A 23972-nucleotide genomic window follows, 5' to 3' on the forward strand; every position below is an offset into this window, starting at 1 on the left:
GAGGGGTTGGGTTGAGATGGGTTGAGATGGGATGGTGTGTAAGTTAGTAAGTTGAAACAGTTGGTTATCTCATCTCATATATCGACATATTACCTGATTACTCTCACCCCTAGAGGGATAGAGAGATAGAGGGGTAAATGGAATGGCTACTAATGAATGGGGGTTTGATTTTGATTTTGATTTTGATTGCGGAGAATGGAATGAATGGAGTGGGAGGACGGTGGTATGTAGAAGACCTCGGGAGCCATGGATATTTTGAAGGAGGCAAGCTGTGTTGGCAAGGGGAGGCTGGAGTGAATTATACATTGATTGAATTGAGTTGAATTGAATTGAATTGCATGGGAGATGTGGATGGATAGATCAATAGATGGATAGATAGATGGGAATTGGAACTTGGTTGTCGGGCTGGCGAATTTGTATTGGTAGAGAGAGGGAAATACCTAGTAGGGTGGGGGATGTGAGTGAGAACTGGTAGAGTGTTAGGTGGTGGGTGCGAGATGGGAGATTGTTTGTGGGAATGGGATGGATGGGGGACTGGTTATGTTTCGTTCATGTGTGAAGACTGTGTGTGGATTGTAGGTTGTGAGGGGTGGGAGGGTTGAGGATTTGGGTGGAGAGGTGATACGATGTGATGTGAGAGAGTGGGTATATATGTATGGGATTGATTAGCGAGGTTTCTTGAGTATATGCTTTCTAGTCCCTGTGAAGTTATGAGAAGGATATAGAGTGTTCATTCTCTTTTGTCATGTGTTATTTGATTTTTGATTCCTGATTTCCAAAGAAACCTCATTCCTGATATTGCAGACACAGATTATCATGATGATATTTTCATTTCAGTATATCAATATTTCTTGATTTTTCGAATCTGTTCGGCTTTCAGATTTGATATGTATTCTCTTTCCTTCTATATTCTCGTATCTTGTCTCATTCTGTAATTTCTTCTTTGAGGTTGTATCGATGTTCCTGATCTTGTGGAGTTACTTGACGGCGAGGATACCGCGTTACTATACCATGTTATATCTCTACCGAATAGCCAAGTGCTTAGATATTAGTTACATATAGTACAAATTACATGAAATCGGAATATCAATGATAGAACTAAGAGAACACTCAGCACGTTGGAGAATTTGAGTGATCTTGAATCAACATTTGGGTGGTGGTGATCATATACAGAGATCTGTTCCTGGAAGCGAGAATGTTTTATAGTGATTGGATTTAGAGAATAGGATTTACGATAGATGAGTCACCTTCGTTTCTCTTGTTCTGTGCTTCTTGTAGAAGCTGTATGAATTATGTGGTTATATATTCATGTGGGTAGTCTCGAAGTTCTCAATTTCGATTTCAAAGATAGAGCATCGCAGTACGCCACAATGAAATACGTACATGGAATGAATGAACCTCCCAAAAAGAGAGCAACGATTAATGCAAAAAGTAATGAATCATCTAAAAGTACTCACAGCTTTCTCATTACCAGTTTAACATCCTACTTGCTATTGCAAACCCATCGATCTCGATATAAAATCAAATCCTCTACTAGCTTGTCTGTACAACCACAGTTTCAACATTACTGACTAGTTCTTTCAATTTGTTGCATATATGAATATATTAGCATTGACTTAGCTCCTGTGATACTTTTGGTTAGTGGCTTTATTAATTTTTCATACTGTTGCATGTCTAATAGTCTTGGCATTTGATTTCGTTTTTGTACCATTACAGAATCAGAGAACTCAATTTTAAACATCTAGATTTGATTTTCCGAGGTTTCGTACCGCGGTGTTAGGTCTTATTGCCTTCGTTTAATGTACTGTAGTTCATATAGAGATTGTGGAAGTTATTTCTTGTTTGAGTACTGTAGTTTTTGAAACTAGTGATTTTTCATGTCGCATGTCAAGTTTTCTGATGCCAACTATGACTTATCAGGATTTATGAAAAAGGTTCTGTGATACAGAACGAGGGTAGTAGATTATTAGTACCTATTTGATATCATCCTCTGCTAAGTGTTCGTGCTACACGTCATTATAAAGATCTGATAAACATTTGTTGTTGTAGATTTAAGCTTTCGCTTGGATCTAAAGTTTGCGGCTTGTGGTGTGAACTAGATCCTGATCGGCTCTTGCAGCCTTCAGATGGTAAGCTAAAATGGAGGACTGAACCTTATTTTAGTGTGTTTACTATGTTTGACAGGTGTAGGGTTTGTAGTTTGTTTCTTTACTGGTATAGTTGTTAGAACTAATGTAGATTTTGATTGCGCTCTACACTCTGTATGTATGAAGAATATATTGCAAGCTCTATGAGACATCACAGGGAAAACAATTATGAAGTGAACTGGATTATAGTTTTGGGTATGTCAATTCATTCTGACATATCAATCTGGTTCAATTCTGAAGCGTTGAGATCTATGAGCTTCTATTCTTCGTCGTTGGTCTGAAGATCAATCCGTGCAAGATGTTTGATCATGATGATATCAACAAGTCTAAAGCTTGATCTAAATGATATTAGTTGTACTATTTTATCTTAGCCTTGTGGCGGAGGTTTAATTTTTAGCTTGTCGGGTAGCTTTATTGATATGTCTATATAAGCTTTCTTACTGTGTATACATAGGTGTCTTTATAAACGTATGTATTGAATATACTACTAGATTAACGAAGGGAAGAAGGAATCTAATATTCCTTGGTCTCAGTCAGATGTTAATATGATATTGTTTTTGAGGCGCCTTAATCACCTATATAGACATGATAGATTGACAGGAACGAAACGTGGTGATGACCATCAGCACCCTTGGAGATATCAGTAAGATGATCAATATCTAGTTCATAATTTCACATAGAAGAATAGAAAGACTATCATCCGAATTTACCAGATATGGTTTGGTTGCTAGGTAAAAATCTCGTGGTTGCCATGAGACCAAAAACCTCTCTCGTAGGTGCCAAATTCAAAAAACGTTTACTGACGTAAACAACATTGACACCAATCAACTAGCAGATCACTCGATTATAGCGTTGTCTGTCTTTGTATCCTTTATACTCACGTCGCTACCCTCTCTTCTTTCCCTTCTTCTCTTTTTTCTTCTCTCTCCATCGTATGCGCTTTTGATAACTTTGATTTTTCAATCCAATTACTTTACTGCATACTCTGACTTCTTACTGCTTTTATCTTTGAGCTACCACCTCATCGATACCCATCTATTTACCAACACCTTACCTCTTACCTCTTACCTCACTTTCTATATATCTACATCGGCGTGCCGATTTTTGTTCTAACATCAATCGTTGCAATGTCTTTCACAGATATTCTCACCTTCGTAGGCACAGCCCTCGTGGTTGCTGTCTGCTATTACATCATCAACAACCCAGTTGTTATCGAGGCCGCACCTGTTGTCATCCAGGTTGCCCCTCTTCTACCTAAAATCAAGGTGCTTCCAAAGCCCCAAGCAGCCCCACTCGTTGCTTCTCCTTCTGTAAAGAAGAGAAATAGACTTGAAGAGCTTATCGGCTCCTCCGTGGTCGCACCTTCTTCTCCAGAGAAGAAGAGAAAGACTTTTGTTAGATCGTCTTCTCCTTCTGTCTCGGAGAAAAAGCCAACTTATAGAAGACCTTCTCGCCAAACACCCAAGGTCACTATCAGTTTGGCTTCTGTTGCTGGCGCGCAACTTCTCGAAGCCATCCAATCTGTCATCCCTCCCCCGGCTGACATTGTTCCAATTGAAGTTGCGTCGGCATATGCCGAAATCTCTGATGTTGTTTCGATGGAAGTCGAGATGACAGATGCCCCAATGGTCTCTCAGCTGAAGTCCTGCTTCAAGAGCTCCTCTAATCGCTTTGCGAAAAGAGTTCGCTTTGTAGGACCAAGCAACGATTGCATTCGTGGTCAGATCGCCACTTACGTGGTTGAGAAGGACATGGATTGCTTTCGTGAGAGATTTGCAGGGGCTAGGTCGATGCCCCATGAGAAATTTCCCATTATTGAGGAGATGGATCAGCAAGGCAAGCCTACTGGATGGTTTACTAAACAGGATAGTTTTTACTATCCCCCTGAAGAACAGAGCAGATGGGATCGCTGCAAAGAGCACACACTGTGTAGACAGTGCAGAGAGAGTGTGATTGAAGGATTTTGCGATCCTGAAGTCGATTTCTCTGATGATGTGCTCGAGTCAGATGATCCAGATGCTCTTTCTAAACATGTCGGCAGGGACCAATATAGTCGATACAACTGCATCCTTCATGGTGGGAATTGATGCATTGTATCTGCTATTAACTACTAACCTGTGACCTGACCTTGGCCTTTCCTGGAATCCCCGGACTCGAGGTTAGTATTCTTTTCTTTTGTTTCAACTAAAATAGATGTGCCTAATAAGCCATCGTCAAAAAAATATTAAAATAAAGGCATTGTTGGAATGGATCTTTGGATTGGTAACCCAATTATCTATCCTTCAAGGTATCACAAAATAATCACCAAAAAAGCGAACATCGCATCTTGTATATATTTATTTCCTTTGTCATTATTTTGGGGAATATGGGGGATGGGGGAGTTTTTCTTTTAATGGGATTGAAAAATCCCATCTTACCTTACTTTTGCTCGTTAATGGTTTACAGATTAGAGACATACGTACGAGCTGTGGTCGTTCGACTATAGATCATAACCTTCGGAATGACTGGTAAGTTTTATCTCTATTCTCTTTCCACATCTAAGTCAGCTGCTAATCACTTTGAAGTATCCCCAACGCGAACCCACGAATCATCGAGCGGTCCCCTGACCTCAACGACTACGACGATCGACGACGATCGACTACGGCTTCACCACCATATTTCAGGAAAGGTCTCAGGTCACAGGTTAGATTATTATATTATCATATCAAATGATTCACATCACACCATATCTTTACTTCTCACACACACCACTTCGTTGGTCAAGGAAGAATGCGCCCTCTGCTGCTCTCGAGACGACAAGCAGAGATTCTTTCATGATCAACATCCGTCCACACCACCTTCACCAATTTGTTGTTCTACAACATTTTGAATTCGCCCTCTTATCCACTTCGAATCTGCACATAATGGAGAATCTTTTAGGATCTCCAATGCATTCGATGGATTTACACTGTGCCCGTCCAGTTACTCGACGGGATTATTTTGACACACTCGACTCTTGTGGGAACGCTTGTCGAACACTTTCGCTTCAGTGACCTGTTCATGCTATAACCCTCGGTCTTGTGCTGTCCTGCTTTTCACTTCTTTTAGGGAGTGATTTGGCGATATCTCCTTGGCTGGGCTGGGATCAGGACAGCCTCATTGGAAGCTCACTCGATGGGGCTTCATGAGAGCTGGTCAGGGAAGGAAAAATGGTTCAATTCGATAAGTATATCCACTCGTCTAACTTCTAATTTGTCTATAGGGCGGCTAGCTTTGATCACACGTCCTCGTTCGTGCTAGCTGGGAACCCTCAAATGAGGAGCTAAGTGATCTAATCAATACGTTGAATTTTCGACATCGAATTTAGACAGAGTAAGTGTGGGCTCCTTTATCATGCTGGATGCATTGCTGATTTCTTGACAGACGGTTTGGGTTTACGTATGATGGAACTGTGTGGTTTTCAATGTTCGAGAAAGATGTGCATTTTCAAGGAATGATAGTGAAGAGCTTTTTGTGTTTACGATATTGTGATGTATTTGTTGGTAGCAAAATGAATGTAAATTGTCTCATCTTCTTCTCAAAAATGATGCCACTCAACAAGATTTCTTATGATTCCCAGCAAATAAACTCTGAATACAGCCCTTTCTTGCACTGATCAATTAACCAGAGATCCAGAGCTGGTAGATCTTAGAAGATTGGAGTATAGGTATAGGTACCATGACTATTTTTATTTGATGATAAAAAGCAGCTTTTCGTATGGTAGAAGATAATGTCTAAAAGTCAACAAGAAATACAGAGAGCTCTGGAAAGCGCCAGCTTGACATGCAAAGTAAGTACTTGGAAAGGGCCCTCAATCACATCTCGTGCTTCTAGGAGGTGGGAAGCAGTCTAAATTGCCATTTCCCAAAATCTCTACATTGAGGTAAATAGGACGAGATATGAACAGGCACAACCAACCGTACTTGCTCCTTCCGTATCCCAGCATCGAAAAACATCCACTCTATCACAACCATAGCAGGTCTCTTGAACAAAGTAAAAACCAAAAACACGATATCAATCTCATAACACAGTATATTCTAAGTAAATGCCCGATCCCTCCATGATAAAAAATCTAATCTTTAACATAGTTTTCGCACCCCTATTTTCATTCCGCAATTCAACAATACAGAGACTTTTTTATGTGGACCATTTACTCTCTTATCTTTATCGACGGGTTACCAATAGACGAACCACTTACATCCCTCGAGCTGAAAAGATTCGCGAGGATTAGTATTGCAATCTTGGTGTTGAGCCGGAGCTTCGTCCTCATGTTGAAAGTTAAGGCAGCTGGGGGGAATATTGGGTTGTGAGATTTTATTGTCACAAAACGACACGAATCAACGATCGAAACATGGGGTTTGGCGATATGGATCGAGTACCGCTGGACGACCGAATGTTTCTAGATGAACAAGCTCCGCTAGGTAGTCAAACCTGCGACGACGACAGACAGAATGAACGAGGCCACTCGATCGTTAAGGGATACGAAGATCTTGAATTCCAGAAAGCTGAATTTAAGAAACTGCAAGAGGATCATCAAAAACAAGTCCACGAGTTCGAAGAGGCGAAAATAGAGCTTGAAGACGAGGTAATGAATGGTACACAAGATGCATATACAACAGATCGTAACTAACTCCTCCGCTAGCTCCGAACTTTCAAGAATATGGAGCTGGAGAACGAAAGAAAGCTAGGTATACTCAGAGCCGAGCAATCTAGATTCAGCACAACGGTCAAGGCGTTTAACGAGAGTTTACGAAACGCCAGAGCGGCGACAGAACGTTTTAATAAGAAGAGTATGATGCTGAATGGAAAGTTTATGGCAGCTAAGAATAGGGAGCAGTCTTTTTTTCGAGAGTATAATGATAAGCAGAGGTGTTTGGTGGAGAGAGAAAAGAGGATTGATGCGAAGGTAAGCATTGTTGACTCTCCTTCATAGCAAGAGAGCCTTCTGTGACTGTTTGATCTCACTCTTTGGCTTCTCTTGAATGTTGGAACAAGCCTTCTGTTTTATGTTGAGCCATTCAGAACATTGCGGCACCGATTTTTCAAGTCATTACATATGTTCACGAACCCGTCATCTCTCATATAAATCACTTACAACCATCACTACAGCTCAAACACCTTGGAATAGATGAGAAGTTCTTCGATTTAGATAGAAAATCATCTGAACATTCGCAAAGTATTCTTCCAGAAATAAAGAAGGAAAGAGAGGAATAGGGTGGCTTTGTAAAAGCGGAAAAGATGCTCCGGCTTCAAGAAAGGGTTGGAAGATCAGGCCAAGCAATACTAGCGAGGGAAGGAAATACTGGAATTATCTCAGGATAGGTTCATGATAGAAATAGCATGATGAGACAGCGTTTTTCCCCAAAATTTTCAGAGTATAATGCAATAATGAGAAATGATTGACACTTCAACCTGTGACTGCAGATTGATGGTATTCCGAAGCTTCGAGAATTGAAGCGAGAAACTGATGACAGAATTTTGTCGATGTTGATGAATACAATATCATCGGAGGCTTTGATCTTAGAACCTGTGAAAAAAAGACTTACGCTGAAATTCATTATCCTAAATTCGAGTGTACCCCCTCATGAGTAAATGCTTCAGGTGAAAAATCATCGTAGACGGTAAGTGAATTGATTCATTGAATACTTATTGATTCTTACAAAATCTTGCGCATCTCCATACTCTACTCAGAATCAATCTCGGCATTGATAATCTATCTGGTAGTAGTTTGCCACGTACATTGAGGAGATAAGGCATCATTTATCTAGTCGGTCGCTACACTCTTATCCTTTCTCAAAACAAGAATAGATGGAGAAGCCATGATACCCGAAATCATAGTATCTTCTCCAAGATCTGTTCACGAGTGAAATTTGTGTTCAAATATCTCGAAACATAATCATCACGATTAACTGTGTTTTGTTAGCATCTCTGCCTACACAAGAAGAAATATATTTGAAAGAAATTCAACTCACTGTATCCACCACATATACGTCTTTTACCCGTGAATTCCGATCTTCCGTGAAGAACTCTCCAATTATCGAAAACTGCGGCTTGAGTGTCAGTCATCTGGAAACTTCATCAATGAATGCCTGATGTACTCACTCAAAGCGCGCCCAGGTACGAGCTGCGACCAATACTGTAGCTTCGAGTCATTAACCCGATCACTGTATGCTTTCGCTGCTTCGTACCACTCCTGGGAGTATCCAGGATGAATAGTTCCTCTATCTGCCTCATTCCATCTAATCTGAGTTGCAGCACGATTTGTGTTCATGGTGAGAACGGGGTATGGCCTATTTGGAGTGATGTTAATGCCATCGTTACCACTAGCATGCCAAGGGACTGCTATCTTAGATAAAGCATCTTTGTGGCGAGTGCGTAGTAAGCGAGCGGCCCAGAAGCCGTCTACGAGGAGAGATTCACCGCCCGTTCCTTCAGTATGAGAAAGGAGATGAAACATCTGGAGGCCGGCGGGATCGGTGAAGTATGTTGTATCGGTGTGAGGACCGATAGCTTCGCTGGTGTAAGCTGTGTCTTTCATCGTTAGATCGGATGTGAAGTCATAGAAGCCACCTAAAGGCGTTAGTTAATTTGTGAAAATCATTTGTACTATAATGGAAATGAACAGGCGTTACCATAATGTGTTGGCCGAATGAAAGCAATGCGTTCCAGAAGCTCTTGAGTCTTTTCAGGAGATACTGGAACCCCATCTACGAAACAGAACCCATATTTGTGCTGGGTAAAATCAGCAACTTATTCCGTATAAGCTCAGAGTAATTTGAGGATTTACAATCATGCGTGTCCACTTTCCTACACCATTTTCACTTGCCATGACTTCTTCATAGTTGACAGTAGGTGGACTTTTCCCAATAAGCGAATCCCAAAGAACAACTTCGTGGCTACTACCAAAGGATTTCAGAAAAATTTCGAGAATGATAATTGGGGTGTACTTACTCTGGGTCAGGTATTGGAACTTCTGCTTCCGCTGAAAAGTTTCCTTCCCGAGTCACACTGACAATTGAAGCTTTGGGAGACTGGAACTTCTTTGCGTCGCGGTAAACTTGATGTTTGTGGAGCCAGTCCCATGGGTAAACAGTAACATGATCTGATTTAACATCGTTATCTGCGCTATCCAGCCCTGTGGAATATTAGCAATGAAAAGATATGCAAGAAAGAGTGCATACAGGTTACTTCAAGGCCATCCTTTTTGGCTTTGTTGATAGAATCCGGAAGGACTTTGAGGTCCGACTAATGAGTTGTCAGACAATAGCCCGTAATGGTCATTAGGATATTTTACCGAGAAAATGTTTACTTCTCGCTGCATAGTATCAGGACGTCTACACTTTGCACAACGACAATTGTCTCTAGAACATCATCAGATTAGCTCTCAAGAAGGCAATACAATGAATGCTTGAACAAATTTCGTCTTCTCTTACCTTAGCCATCGACGTGGACTATTAAATATGTTAGCGTTCAAAATCAGGAACAAACTTGACTGATTGAACCTACACCGAATCCGGACCTTCAGCAAAATTGATTGGCATGAATGCTCCATTATCGAGCAAGCGAAGATTCTCTCGATAACCTTTTCCTAAGTTTGGATGAACAATCTCCTCTCCAAGATCAGCAGCCGAGTTTATCAACTCTTGATTTGCCTTTTCCTGCGCGGAAAGTTCAGCACTGAGAAGAGGCCGTATGAAAGTTGGAGGACGAGTTTTCCTTCGCAAAGGTACAGGTGGGCCATGGGAGGCATTGAAAACAAACTGGCCACTGGAACGTTTATATGAAGGATACGCATTGTCTTGAACTCCAGGTGAGCTCGGTGTAGTACGTTGAATATTTAAACCCTTTGTCCGCGTGTTGCTGTCTTCATCTTTTGTCGATAAAGTGGGATCGTGACTTATCTTAGGTCCTCTACTGTAATAGCGACGAGAAGCCAAACGACCGACTCGCTGGACCCGAATGATGGAGCGATACATATTGGCAAAGTCTTCAGTTGTTTTGTATCATGACAGATTCACGAAATATCATTATCAAAATGGATGTCTTTGAAGCTTGCATCTTGTCATATACCTTGAATGTGCCTCGGCTCGGATTGCCGTGTGATAGGAATATGGTATATGATAGGTAACGGAATTGACATGTCACATTTGTATATTTATCTTTTAATGGACAGTAATAGAAGTCTTGATGAACTCTTCTACATTTATGCTATTTTACTAAATGAGCTGTAATTATCAAGTCCCTGCAAGCATTTCAAAAGATGCACAACGTCCAGCCAGCCAATCAACGGATTAAAGTATTTCCACTATCCCTGCACCAAGCTCCCACCTCACAAATTATAGACATGAATGAACTCCGAGTTCCTTCATATCAATAACCTCCCAGTTCAACCATGCGCCATAACCACTCCCACTAATTTTCACAAAAATTCACCATGTCTACCGAAGACGCTCGCTATCGTACTTCCACTCAATATCGTCACTGGTCATACACACCGTCCGCACTTCGTTCCTTGCGCGAAAGCACAAATGCCCTAGCCATAACCCAAGTTCGAGATGCTGTTCGACGCGCCAGAGAAGCTCGTGCGGCATCCTCAAATGATAATAGTGAAGCAGAGAATAGCAGATCTGCTAGTACTGCCCTAACGGATGGAGAAGTGGATTGTTTGACGGTAGATGAGGAATTGAAGTTGTTGGACTATTATTGTAGACAAACGCTGCAGCTGGGGGATCATTTAGGTGTGCCGATTGAGGTCAAGGTATGTTCTTCTCTTACGGAGGTTTTTTAGTTTTAGTTGATCGGCTATTTTTCTATACGGAATGGTGGTAACGTCTGCTGCACTGCCATATGCGCAAGTTGTCTTTGCTCCAAACATCTCTAACATCTATTTGCACTCTAGGCCACAGCAATCCAATATATCCGGCGCTTCTACATAAGCCATAGCCTAATGACCTACACCCCCACGACCATCCTCAAAACCGCCCTCTTCTTCGCCACCAAAACTGAAAACCACTATTTCCGCATCACCAGATTCGCAAGCGACATAGGCAAAACCACCACCGAAGAGATTCTCTCCTCAGAATTCCTCCTAACCCAAGGCCTCCGTTTCCAATTCGACATCCGCCACCCCTACCGTGGTCTCGAAGGAGCCATCATGGAACTCCTCGCCATCTCCACCCACAAAGTATCCATCCCCGCAGAACTCGAATCCCAACGACCCGAAAATATGCACAATTTAATACTAGAAGGCCACGGACATGCACGCCATTATCTCAAAACAAGCGCGCTATTATGCGATTCCTATTTCCACTATACCCCCTCGCAAATAATGTTCGCATCCCTCTATCTCGCTTCCGCCCCTTTAGCCACCTTCTACCTTGCTTTGAAATCTTATAATCCTTCGAATCCAGATACAAACACCGCAACATCTACCTACCAAAAGCTTTTCACCTTGATAAAAAATCTCGCTCAAATACTCTCCTCGATCCCCGAGGAACAAACTCCCGAACAAAGACAAGAAATCCAAGCCCTAGTCAAGAAATTAAAGAAATGCAGAAACCCCGAAAAAGCAGATCTAGTTGGACTACAAAAAATGAAAAGGGAAGGAGTAGAAGGCAAAGATGGAGAAGATGAAGAAAAGATTATCAAGAAGAGAAAAATGGAGCGGGAGCAGAGGCTAAAGGAAGAGCAAGATTTGTTTGGCGGGAGTTTGAAATGATCATCTTTGAATGCGAAATTACTATAATAGGTTGGGTGTAAATAAAATTCTAGCGGGATTGGCGTTTTCCGAGCTGGTTACAACGGAAAGGGTTGGTGCATATGGAAGAGGGGCGTTCATTGGAAGATTCAGTGCTACATGGTATTATCTCTGTCCAGAAGGTAACATCTAGGATGATTCGTAGTAGGATCAAGTTCAGGGAACAAAATCATGATAATATTGAAAATAAATTGTCATTCATTTGTCTGTTTTGTTAAAAAGTATCTTGCTCAGCTATTGATTTCCACCCTGGGATCCTTTCGTGCATGTCCGTTTTGTCCGCTATGATAAAAGCAGTTCATATCTGATATTGTGTTCGCAAATAATAAGTAAGTCATATCCCATTTTCCATTCATCTCCATCCATCCCCATCAAATGAAAGTAAATAAAAAAAGGAAAAATAATAACGATACTTCGCAAGATAGATGAATAATATGAAAAAGATGTGGCGACTCTTGTTCGCGTTGGAATATTCATAGGATGAAGATACCAGTTCGCACGAGTAACTTCCAACCATCAGAATTCCTCCGCGGTGGCAAGCAACCCCGTCATCGCTTTCGGTCCCCGCACTCATTCCTTTAATTTGCTTCGTCCCAAATTTCACCCCTAATCCTCAATGATAACCACTTGTGCTTGAGCCCATGGCAACTCATCCTCATGAACGTTGGTGCAAGTGAGATATTCGATTTCACCAGCATTTCCGCCAGTATCACCCATCAACTGATTGACCAACAAACCCTTGACGTTATCTGAAGCATATTTCTTCAGCATATTCAACTGCAACTCAACCTGGTCTTTCTTCCAGTGTCCCCACTCTCTGGTCTCCAAACCGGCTCTGAATGGTTCAATCATTGCCATAACATTGTCGATACCTAGGTACGCTTCACCACCTTGCGCAATAAGCCTATACATGTTCTTCTCCACGCTCCGATTTTCATAGCGTCGAACCATCTTACATTGGCGTAACTGTTGAGAGAACCAATCATGCCAGATCTGCACAATGATCCACATGTCAAAGGTTGACTTATCAAAATTGTTGATGCTAACTCTCACTTTTTCTTTCACGAGACAACTCTGGAAAAGTGCATCATTGATCTTGAATCTCATGTCTTGGAGATCGTCGAACTTCATTTGAATGACCTTGCCAAGAACTTGACTCATCCGATCCTCTTTAGTGAGCCATGGCCAGGAGGGGTATTGTCCTACGATATGAATGAGAGCTTCCTTAAAGATGGGAGCGCATTGAAGCTTGTTTGCCAAAAGTAGGTACTGAGGAGGATTGCGACGAATAGATGCGTATAGGCTACGTCCTAGAGAAAGGAGAGCTGCAACTATGTGAGGCCTAACAACCTTCACTGAGTCATAGCGATTGGCGATTTTTATCAACAACATGGACTGTGATGCTGCAGTTGCTGCATTTGTTGTGGAAATTGTGGGGGCACAGCCAAAGTAGCACAGAAAAAGGGAACGGTAAGCATCGAGGACTGTTTGCTCAACCCCCCTCAAAGGGGCTAGCTTTTGACATGTTACATTGTTGATTGGCTTTTCTGCGGTGGGAATGAATGTCTGCTCAATAACATGATTGCCAGACGGTTCCTTAACAATTGGATCAATCTTGCATTGCTGCTTCGAAAGCGAAATTGTAGCTTGCTGTGTGTCCTCGGTTTTTATCTCAGGTCCTATTGGATTCCCCATGGAGATAGCCACCTGAAGTTGTTCTTCGGGTGAGATTTGGCGACCTTGTGGCACTTCAATTTCCTGTAATTCAATGCGTAATTGCTCATCAACTTTTTCTTCAACATTCGAAAGGACTTCAAGTTGTCTTTCTGGCGACATGTCTTCTGGAAGACTTGGCGAGAACATTTGTTTCTCGGATTTAATCTCTGCTTTGATAGGCGTATCAACTGTTGGAATGATTTGATCTGCAAGGACAGCCTGGGGGCGTATGTTGATCTGTGGACCTTGATACAGTATCACGTCTGTATTAGTTCCAGTTATTACTTTAATGGGACTTGCAGGTGGTGTAGCAATTTGCTCCGTCACATCGTTCTGGGCTGGCAGATTGACCTCGGTAATATTCAAAGAAGTAGTGGTATCTTCCAACTTGATGCCATTATCCACTTTTTCAACCTCATTGATAGAGTCTTGAGTAGGTGGAATTGTGCTTAGTGATGGAAGGAAATCGGTAATATTAAAAGCAATAGATGAATTAGGACCATCCATTGTATTTGCCATTTCAATGTCGTCACACGAGCCATCGTATGGTGGCAAAAATACAGACGATTGACGCGAGTTTGATGAAACATTGCCAGAGAAGAAATAGCCGTCATAGCGATTGCTGGAATCGGGAATAGCTCTATTGATGACAGCTTGAGGTTGCTCCTTGTACATTGTGAGTCCCTGCAGATATTAGCTACATGTGCTCAAGTCTAGCGTAGAGGTACATGAGTTTCAAACAGCGAGAAAAAGTACTTACCACCCGCTTCAATGTATGATAACCAAGGTGATCATCAAACATAAGCTCAAATCTATATTTGATTCCAGTATCTTCAGTAATCCCAGCTGCTAACTTCTCATCCACCTCATTGACCACGGTTTCCTGCAACTGTCCAGCGAACCACGGAGAGGCACGTCTCAGTATATATGAGTGCATCCTGAATGAATACTCGGGTTTTGTTTGAATGAGTGCGATGTAGATGTCTGCATCATGGTCTGCAAATGGTTTGAGAAGCTTTCTTAGTGGTAAATTTGCACAAGGAACGACTTCTGGGTGGGAATTGTCTTCTGACTCTGATATGTTTTCAACCACGTTTTTTCCTTTCTTGGCATCAGCGATTCTTGATTTGGAGGAACGGGTGTCTATTCTGAGATTAGCGATTGAATTCCGAATGCATTGCAAGGATTTGGGGCATACCTGGACGAGGTTTTTTGGATGGTTGAGGATGCTCATTGTCAGAGTCAATCTCAATTGGACCATTCTTAGTGGAAGGCTGAGCTGTATTTGGTCTCTTCCTACTGTTCTTGACAGGTTGAGCTTTGAAAGCATGATTGCCGGGGTCGTCAACCTGCAAGACCTGCTCACCTCGCTGGTATTGCATACGAGGGGCCTTTGGAGGCATGATTGTAGAATTTGAGTAAAGTTATCAATAAGTAGAAGCATGTAAATGATAAAAAAAGCTAGATGGAAAAGCAAAAGAGGAAATGGATAGAAAGAATCCAGAAAAGTCGAGATAGATCGACGAAGGTATGGTAGGTGGAGGTTGTAGTTAAGAAGGTTGAAAGAGGGTGGAAGTGGGAAAGTAATAGATTGAGAAGTCTTCCGTTTTCACGCTAAGGATAGTGAATAGAGATGGTAGGAAAAGTTGAGGGGCATCCGTTTTTGGAAAGTGAGTGAAAGTGAGATATATTGGAGTAACGGTTGACGAGAGCGGCAGCAAGGTGAGAAAATAGACAATAACTGAGATCGTAGACTCAGGCTTGCGTGTATGGGAATTTTTCGAGAGGGAGCTTCAAAATGCGCGCTTGTTTTGAAAGTAGTTGTACACTAGCTAGTAGCTTGTTGAAGAATAGAAAGGAGAAGATGCTCTAGATTGTGGGTTCGTAAGTTGTGGATTCATATGTGAAGTAGCCAAAGCCGTGTGGTTCGATGTACTGAAGAGGAGAAGAGTAGACTGAGCTTGTACCAAGTGAATTCTATGCAATTCGGTCCAATCGAAATTCGGCAAATATTTAGAAAAAAAAGTGAGGATACACTGATTTGCGGTAGATATAGACATCGAAGATGAAATACTAAGAAATGGAAATCATTGACTCTGATCGTGTTCACTGTGGTTTATTTGAAGTAGATCCTTGAGACTACTAGATTGACCTTCCCCCCAAAGCAGAAACAACTCAGAGTCGAAAGAAATTCATCAAAAAAGCGAAAAATACATGCTGTGAATGATTCTGAGATTATCGAATGATTCACGTCAGACTTCAGATGATGTTCAAAACTCGGATGGACGAAATGTGCAATGAGAACTTATTTTCTTCTGCTTGAGTATTGCGCGAGGCTCAGTCTGGGAAAGGCTTGACAGGGAAAGAACTCATGAGCGAAACTTGGACTGAGAAGGTGCAACAAGACTGCACTTTCTTTCCAAGGAGCATACACGCATGATGTAGTTGTAATATACACACTAACATTGCTTCATAGTATTTTTGTTTATGAAACTACGTAGGATTTCTGAGTACATTTGTAGTTGTCAGGAATTCAGCTGCTGTTGGTGTACAGATTGAGTATCTTTTCAAACATAAGAATACAACGATCAAGAAAGAGGGGTATCAATCAAATTTCCAAATATCCAACCAGCAATGGAGTTGAGATGTAAAGTAAAATAGTACAGCACAGCATATCCCACCACTAGCCAGACCTCCCATCTGTAAAACCCACTTCACTCCCTAGCCTTGACCCTCAACAACCTCTCCGCATTCTCAAACGCAAACCCCCTCATCTCCACCGAATCCTCCTTCCCAAAAAGTCCACTCTTAACCACCCTCTCCACAAACTCCCTCCCCGTCCCATTTTCAGAAAACGGATAATCGACACTAAACAAAATCTTATCCTTCCCCTTCGTCTGCACCAAGCACGCCAACGGCGCCAACGAAAACATCCCACTAGTAGTGATCCACAAGTTTTCCTCCCAAACCTTTTCTAATCCTCTCTCCCTTCCCCATCTCCCCGACACCTTGAATATCCTCTCCAAATTAAACGGCAAAAGCTCCCCCATATGTCCCAACACAATTTTCAACTTCGGGAACCGATCGAACACTCCCGCGGCATAGAGACGCAAAAAATGAAGTCCAGTATCAAAGTGCCATCCTAACCCCCAATTGCTAAGCGCCATCGCTATACCCTCTGGATAATTCCCACGATATTTACCCATATCCTTTTCAGCCGTGAAATTGGGATGAATATAGATAGGTACATCCAAAGCACTAGCTTTTTCAAAAACACTCCAGAATTTCTCATCATCGTAGAATTCGCCGTCAAGATGATTATCAATCAATGCACCCACAAAACCGAGATTCTTAATACAACGATCCAACTCTTGAGCGGCTTCTAAAGGCGATCCCATAGGCAGGGTTGCGAAGCCTTTTAGACGGGAAGGATTCTTGGAGATGGCAGCTGCGAGTTCATCGTTGATTTCTCGACACAATTTGAGAGGAGCATGATCCATAGGACCATGCGAAAGTATTTGTACAGAGATGTTTCCATCATTCATATCCTTTATACGTTCATTATCAAGAGATTTCAGTTTCCTGGAGATTTGAACTGGGAACCCTGCAAATGGGTCAGGGGTCCCGCTTGCTTGTTGGGCGGCAAGCACTGCGGAGGAAAGAAAGTGTTCCTCGAGAGTGATTAGAGGTAACATTTTGAGCGATCTTTGAATGCTTGGTCTTATTCTTGGAAGGAATTCAAACATAGTCTTCTAAATTCGTTGGCGAGAAATGTTCGTTGAACATATATAGAAAAGGGTGTGAGATGACGTGCAGTTAGCTTCGGATTTATTCTTGGACTCGATTTATCTCCGGAACGCGAACGGATATACCTATTACCTACTCCGCAGGCAATTGGAAACAGCACATCCGTACATCTTCCCACTTTCAAATCAACATGATCTATTACTATGGGTATAATCTACTGATCGAGAAGAAATACAGGAATTTGTGGAACATTCATCGCTGATCTATCCATGGAAACGTTGTAAAAGGACCACCTATAGTGTGACTGTTTTTCCACTCTTAGCACTTTCCCTGGCTGCCTCAATAATCTTCAAAACATCTCTAGCTTCGATTGCCTTCACTGGAATAGCATCTTCGCTGCCACGAGTTATAGCATCGGCAAAGCCTTGGTAGAGAGCAGCATAGGTTTGCGGAGTCACGTTCTTGTAAGTGCTGCCCTTAGGTTTTCCATCCTCGAATACTACTAATCTTCCAGACCTATCTTCTAATTCAATACCAAAATCGGCATCACCCGGCTTAAGACCGGCCTTCAATTGGTCTTCTTGAATGTCAAGGTGATACTTCTTGAAGCTACCTTGTGATCCTCGAACCCAGTATCGTAATTGCTCTTCTTCCACGCACAGAACCTATGATTTGTTCATTAGCAATGTTCAATTATATGAGGAGTAAGTTGTGAATAAAAGCAGTTTTTGATGCTCACCCCAGCTTTTGCGGTTACTAGTGGCCCCTTCTCGCCATAATTCAGCATTACGGTAATACTGTCTGGTTCTGCCGAGCCATCAGCTCTTTGGTTCGTAAAGATTGCTGTTACTGTCTTCGGTTGGCCAAACAAGCAAAATGCTTGATCAACCAAATGTGTTCCTAGATCATATATAACACCGCCAGCATCCTCCATGGTCAATGTGCCCTTCCAGGTCGCGGGTTTCTCGCCCTTGAATCTATCGAAGTGTGTCTCAAATTCGACCACTCTTCCCAATACACCATCTGCCATCAATTTTTTGACGGTCAAGAAATCAGAGTCCCATCTTCTATTCTGGTACACGCAAATGAACTTTCCAGTTTCTTTGGATATAGAAATAAGCTCTGAAGCTTCCGCGGATGTGGGAACGAATGGTTTCTCTACCATAACATGTTTACCAGCTTGCAAAGCGGCTTTTGTGAAAGGGAAATGTGTCTCAGGGGTTGTTGATATGACAATGATATCGATTTCCGAATCTGCAAACATAGCATCTGCGGAGTTGTAGATTTTGGCTTCTGGATGATCTTGGGCAGCATTGTCGTTTGGTTTAGGTGTTCGTTGAACAATTGAGTGAAGAGTGAAGGATGGAGTTACAAGAATGAGCGGAATATGGAAGACTTTGGCTGACAAGCTACAAGTTTCTGTTAGTATACATTCAACAGCTTTCGAGGAATTATACAAACCCGTAGCCAATTACTCCAACATTGTATTTCTTATCTGCCATTTTGATTGAGATGAGGTGTTAAGAATCGAAAAGTTTGGCAAAGAAGAGAACTCTCGATATTACGATATGAAGAATTTGAAATATAAGAATTCAACCCCTCTTTATAACTTGTTGCCCCTCACCCCGTCATGATGATTTCTCATTCATCCTGCGGAGGTGGAGAGCCAAGGGAGCTCTCAGAAAAAACACCGAAGTCACCCCGGTCGGACTTCCTAAATTGATTCGCCGACACGTGATGATTGGTTCGTTTCAATGTTTTTTCTTAAGAGGAAGGGGAACAACAACCTTAGGTAGTGATCGTATAAGAAGTGACCTTTTGTGAGGGAGGTATCTTGGTTCTCTATGATCTTATCGTATCAATGGTATCATCGAAAAAAAATCAAGAGGAAAGATTAAAGCTCTCGGAAACTTCGGCAATGACGGTGTCATGACATCAACCTGCAACAACTAGCATGTGAGCCACTGGAGGCATCACTACGTATCCGCGGGCATGATTAGTCTCGTTACTCCAGAATGGAATTTCCGGTGACAATCTCCCTTGCTCATAGTTGAGTCCGAAGTCGTGATTCTCTGTCACTCAATCAAGACCATATCTTTCAAAATATGACCTGAAAATCGAAAATTTTGGAACTCGATGAAAGCCCCTGGAATCTCATAAACTTCGACACGTTATTGCTCAGCTAGGGCGATAGTGACTGATCTTGATTTCAAGCGAAGGAGCATGCGAGGCTTCCATACAGAATCCGCGTTGATCCAGGTGCAGACTAGAACTTGAGAACTTATTGAAAGCTTTCCAACCTCTGTCCATGGCGCTGTTGTAGTCCTAAAGAATGTTACAATGGTGCACAAACGAGCAAGTACTCCAACAGATAATGAAAGTCTAGGTCTCATTGAGCGAATTATATAATAGTCTATTCTTGTTTGCAAGCTTCTTGGTTGTCTACTATACTTACCCTCTATCTTTTTTCATATGCTGCGATCACTCAATGTAGCAGATTTGTCGTGCCCTACCGATGAAATTGAGAATTTCAAAAACATTAGACCATGAGATCTAGCTTTAGTTAATTTTCACACGTGAGCCAACTCGTGAGCTAGGGTTAACATCGAGGGAACTTTGGAGGTGTGGAAAAGGACGGAAGAAAGAATCAAAGGCATATGAACGACAGTGTCGTAGTATTCGGTATTGAACTGATCTAGTTCTAAAGTTGTGGCTCCAGAAGTTCAGAATTCCAGCTTCTTCCATCTTCAGGCGCAACAGGTACGACGTTCCTAGATTTCTTCTTCTTGGATTTCTTCCCTCCCAAGCTTCCCCACATGGAGATGTTGTTTATTACTTCATCTTCTCTTGCCACGTATGTATGAGTCGGAGCCTCGACCACCTATCAGAAAATTTAGTTGTTACAGCTGAAGGCTAAGTGATCTATACTAAATTAGCTTACTAAATTGTTTGCTTCTCCTTCATCAACTGCGTGGAATTCGACGTCGGCCTTCACACTTGAAACATTTGAGACGTGTAAGTCAGCTACAGACGGCTCATGGTACTTTGGTGTCTGTATTACGGGGGTCGGAGGCTCCTCAAGAGTAACTTCTAAGGTAGTTTCGGATCAGAAAACTCTGGCACATATCCAATATTACGTACCTGAAGCATAGCGACCCGCATGCAATTTGCAGGTCTTTAGACCATCCTCTAGAATATGTATCTTGTTTTCCAGCCGCTCTCTTTGGGTCTGGTTTTCCTGTGACTCAGCAGCGATTTGTGAAACAAGTTCGCTGGTCATCTGTGCTACTGCAAGTGGATTGAAGACGTCCGCCAGATTATCCACGATTGATGCCTCTATAACCTGGACAGATACATTGTCTACAAATGTTTTCATTGCAACCTGAATAATTATTTAGCCAAGCGTCACGATTAATTTTTCAGTATCTAACCTTGTAAAACGCTTCCAGATGATCAAGAAGCTCGATGCTAGCACGCGTATCCATATCTGGTATAGATTCTGACATCATAGAGCATATGTTCGAGAGATCCTTCGGTCCGGTACGAGTTTGACTGTATTCATCCAGAGGAAACACCTTCTCCAAGACTCCCAAGAGCCTCTTTTGATTACGAGCATCAGCGATTTTCTGGACGGTCTCCGTGAAGTAATGATTGTAGGTTATGGCATGTCTATGCCGATCACGGAACAATCTGTCCAGTTCATCAGTGGCTTTCTTGAGTAGCTTTTCCATTAATGAATCGACGTAAAGCGTGAGCAACGCCATGTATGCCTCTGAGTCCATGAGAGAAGACAATATATCCTCTACATGACCGCGAGCTTGTTTCCAGATATCCTGAAGGTGGGCTTTGGAGATATTTTCCCACGGTTTCGATTGTACTCTGAATAGGTCTCCAATCAGCATCGGGCTGAAAGTGCCTGGCAACTCTCTCCCCCTCGAAAAGACTAGCATATCTTGTACCCATGAGATAGCTTCATTGCTTTTCCCTTCGAGTCCATTGCCCCGGAGATTGTAACGTTGGCCGTTTAGCCGCACATCTTCGGCAAATGCGAGGTTCAGATTTTGAACGACAGCCCGGAATCTGCTGACCCTGAACTCTTCAATGGCAATATCTCCGAAAAACTTGTCCTCGTATATGCCATCACATGATGATCGACATATGCTCGTGAAATGCTGACTATGCTTCAGAAGATATAGAAGTTGTTGTTCAGCGTTTCCGCGGCGATCCCCGAGTTTTGTAAATGCTTGCTGTGACTCGTGCAGGATGTCTTGGATTTCGCGAATAAGAGCTGGCAGCTCCGACTTAATGTGGTCTAAGAGAACTCTACTCAGACGCTCTCGTAGTTGTGCAACTCCTAAAATTCCTCGAGGCAATGTTTTCCAAATTCCTTGTGAGAAAAATTCTTCCTCTATCCTGTCTCTCTCTGCAGAGGTGACATGTTTCGTGTTGAAATCGCGGTTCCTCAGTACGTGCCAACCGAGTCTGAGTTGCGTTACTTCATTTGAAGCTAGCTTCACGAAGTCTTTCTCGCTCTCGGAGTCCTCGAATAGAGTGTCAGGCTTCGTGATTAAGCCCATGGTACGCCTGCCGTGAGGATCCACTGCTTTGACTTGCTTTAGTACTGCTTGGAGAGCTCGATCGTTCAGCGCAGAGACAACTGCCAATATGATTGTTCTTGGACGGCGCATGTATGAGTAAACGAGTTCTGATACCACTTCCTCCACATTTTCGTCATCTTCGTCATCATTCTTGGCGTGAATCAAGCCAGGTAAATCAACAACTGTTAGATGAGGCCTTGTCGGGCTAGAGATTTCAATGCGAAGTATGTCTGAAGAAAACCCGCTGCCAGGCTTGTCAAGACCTAGAGCAATTTTGGCAGATTCTATCAATTCCGGCAATTTGTCAAAAGAATGAAGGGTGTACTGAAATGCGGCAAGTTCTTGACTCTCTTTCTGTGACCTCTTTTGGCTAGGAACGATATTCACCACGACTGACTCTACGGAACTCTTGCGAAGAACAAGCTCGGTAGCAAAGCGGGTACACAAGGTATCTTTGCGGGGAAATGGTATCCCCGAAATGGCCTCTAGGCAGGAGCTTTTCCCGCTAGATTGATCTCCACAAACGGCAATCTGTGGTAAGGAGACATGATCACTAATACCAGAACGGCGAAGCGTGTCGATTTCATTGAGCAGACTCAGTTGTTCTTCTGATCTGAGAGCGCTGAGCTTACTGCTTTCGAAAGTACCCATCCTTTAAAATGTCGTGCATTGAAAAGCATCAGGAGAAAAAAATGAACTGAATTTCAATCACCATTATGCGTAACCAACGCATCATACATCCAGCCGCAGCCTGCGCTTCGAGACTGTTTGATTGGATATCGCAATATCCCTCCCTTGTATTCTGATTGTGTCGGATTTGAATCGGATAGGAAGGTCTGTATCCCGACAGTGCTCGCTTAAGCCACACCACAAAGTGTTACATGCGAATCAAGCCAGCTTTTGTAGTCCTCAAGCTTCTTAACGATTTTCTGCACCGAGGTTTCTCGAAGGAGCTGCAGGTCAGCCATCTGTGGCAGCCAACGAAATCGAGCACGGATTTTTACATGGCCATTGGTCCAACGATTGGATCACCATTCGCCGATACTTGTAACTTGAAGTCAGATCGAATTGTAGAAGAATTATATGAATATCTATTTATTCACGAAGTATCTTCTTGGGCCAAATTGTATCTCAACTTTACGGATTATTGTACCGGATGTTGATAGGAGATACGTATTTATCCACATGATGGAGTTGGGTGGGCTGAGAACAAAACGCTAGGTCAGTGGTGAAATGAAATGATGTTCGAATAGAAAAAATCATTTCAGAAAGAGAATGCCTAGTAAGAATAGTGTGTACAAACAAGCACGATGAAGATATCGATTTATGGATCATGTGTGATGGCATTTAAAAAGTCGGCTTGATCTCAGCGGCTTTACTGACCAATAAAACCGGAGGGTGTCGCCATTCTAACACAAGGTTCCAACTTGAGTTTCTGGTTCAACATTGCATGCTACATGTCTAAATTCGTAATTCTGATATCTTGAACGACAAGCGAAGAAATAACGAGAGCAAAATGCCTCTCACTCCCCGAAGACCATACATATACCATTCTCTTGCAAATGAAGACTTCCGAGTTGTTAAACTATTTCCTACAATGAACTTCTTGGGCTCTCTCAAAACCAGCATTCATGTAACACCGCAAGGGAACATTCCGCAATACTCTGCTCTTTCATACACATGGGGAGATAGAGACCATTCGGTATCTATTGCAGATCACAATCGCAAGTTTCTGAGTAGAAGACGGTTTGAATATTATTATTATTCTGATTATGTATCATACATTATCTGTCGTCTTCGTTCGACAAAACGACCCTTCATATGTGACTAATCGGCGCGAGCCATACGTACCTCTTGATACTCCCATGCCACATGTCCAAATATGTACAATGACTGATTAGCAGAATATTAGATGCCATACGACATACGACACACGCTATACGCAATACACCAAGGTTCGAATGAAAGTACGAATTGAAATGAAGGAAT

The 23972-nt window shown here is 42.3% G+C and overlaps 8 protein-coding genes across 8 annotated transcripts; 3 read left to right on the forward strand and 5 right to left on the reverse strand.

The window, feature by feature from the left end:
- Positions 1–3274: 3274 nt before the first annotated feature.
- EAE97_003836 (uncharacterized protein) lies at positions 3275–4234 on the forward strand (the record flags this gene model as incomplete). The annotated part of the gene is made up of 1 exon (XM_038874348.1): positions 3275–4234. The coding sequence occupies one exon, from the start codon at positions 3275–3277 to the stop codon at positions 4232–4234; it is 960 nt and encodes a 319-aa protein (XP_038734957.1).
- A 2282-nt stretch (positions 4235–6516) lies between these two features.
- EAE97_003837 (uncharacterized protein) lies at positions 6517–7379 on the forward strand (the record flags this gene model as incomplete). Its single annotated transcript, XM_038874349.1, has 3 exons — positions 6517–6750; positions 6808–7071; positions 7275–7379. The coding sequence occupies 3 exons, from the start codon at positions 6517–6519 to the stop codon at positions 7377–7379; spliced, it is 603 nt and encodes a 200-aa protein (XP_038734958.1).
- Positions 7380–7997: 618 nt separating this feature from the next.
- EAE97_003838 (uncharacterized protein) lies at positions 7998–10141 on the reverse strand (the record flags this gene model as incomplete). The annotated part of the gene is made up of 10 exons (XM_038874350.1): positions 7998–8074; positions 8138–8209; positions 8268–8735; positions 8798–8897; positions 8953–9064; positions 9117–9300; positions 9347–9410; positions 9460–9526; positions 9599–9616; positions 9672–10141. The coding sequence occupies 10 exons, from the start codon at positions 10139–10141 to the stop codon at positions 7998–8000; spliced, it is 1632 nt and encodes a 543-aa protein (XP_038734959.1).
- Positions 10142–10599: 458 nt separating this feature from the next.
- EAE97_003839 (uncharacterized protein) lies at positions 10600–11883 on the forward strand (the record flags this gene model as incomplete). Its single annotated transcript, XM_038874351.1, has 2 exons — positions 10600–10923; positions 11065–11883. 2 exons carry the CDS (start codon positions 10600–10602, stop codon positions 11881–11883), a joined length of 1143 nt encoding a protein of 380 aa, XP_038734960.1.
- Positions 11884–12528: 645 nt separating this feature from the next.
- Positions 12529–15041, reverse strand: EAE97_003840 (uncharacterized protein; the record flags this gene model as incomplete). The annotated part of the gene is made up of 3 exons (XM_038874352.1): positions 12529–14322; positions 14399–14781; positions 14837–15041. 3 exons carry the CDS (start codon positions 15039–15041, stop codon positions 12529–12531), a joined length of 2382 nt encoding a protein of 793 aa, XP_038734961.1.
- A 1311-nt stretch (positions 15042–16352) lies between these two features.
- On the reverse strand, positions 16353–17333 carry EAE97_003841 (uncharacterized protein; the record flags this gene model as incomplete). The annotated part of the gene is made up of 1 exon (XM_038874353.1): positions 16353–17333. One exon carries the CDS (start codon positions 17331–17333, stop codon positions 16353–16355), a length of 981 nt encoding a protein of 326 aa, XP_038734962.1.
- A 345-nt stretch (positions 17334–17678) lies between these two features.
- On the reverse strand, positions 17679–18887 carry EAE97_003842 (uncharacterized protein; the record flags this gene model as incomplete). The annotated part of the gene is made up of 3 exons (XM_038874354.1): positions 17679–18050; positions 18125–18794; positions 18847–18887. The coding sequence occupies 3 exons, from the start codon at positions 18885–18887 to the stop codon at positions 17679–17681; spliced, it is 1083 nt and encodes a 360-aa protein (XP_038734963.1).
- A 1199-nt stretch (positions 18888–20086) lies between these two features.
- On the reverse strand, positions 20087–22634 carry EAE97_003843 (uncharacterized protein; the record flags this gene model as incomplete). The annotated part of the gene is made up of 4 exons (XM_038874355.1): positions 20087–20266; positions 20327–20475; positions 20527–20767; positions 20817–22634. 4 exons carry the CDS (start codon positions 22632–22634, stop codon positions 20087–20089), a joined length of 2388 nt encoding a protein of 795 aa, XP_038734964.1.
- Positions 22635–23972: the final 1338 nt, after the last annotated feature.

The sequence above is a fragment of the Botrytis byssoidea genome (assembly GCF_014898295.1).
Source record: "Botrytis byssoidea strain MUCL 94 chromosome Unknown BBYS_006, whole genome shotgun sequence".
Taxonomy (NCBI): domain Eukaryota; kingdom Fungi; phylum Ascomycota; class Leotiomycetes; order Helotiales; family Sclerotiniaceae; genus Botrytis; species Botrytis byssoidea.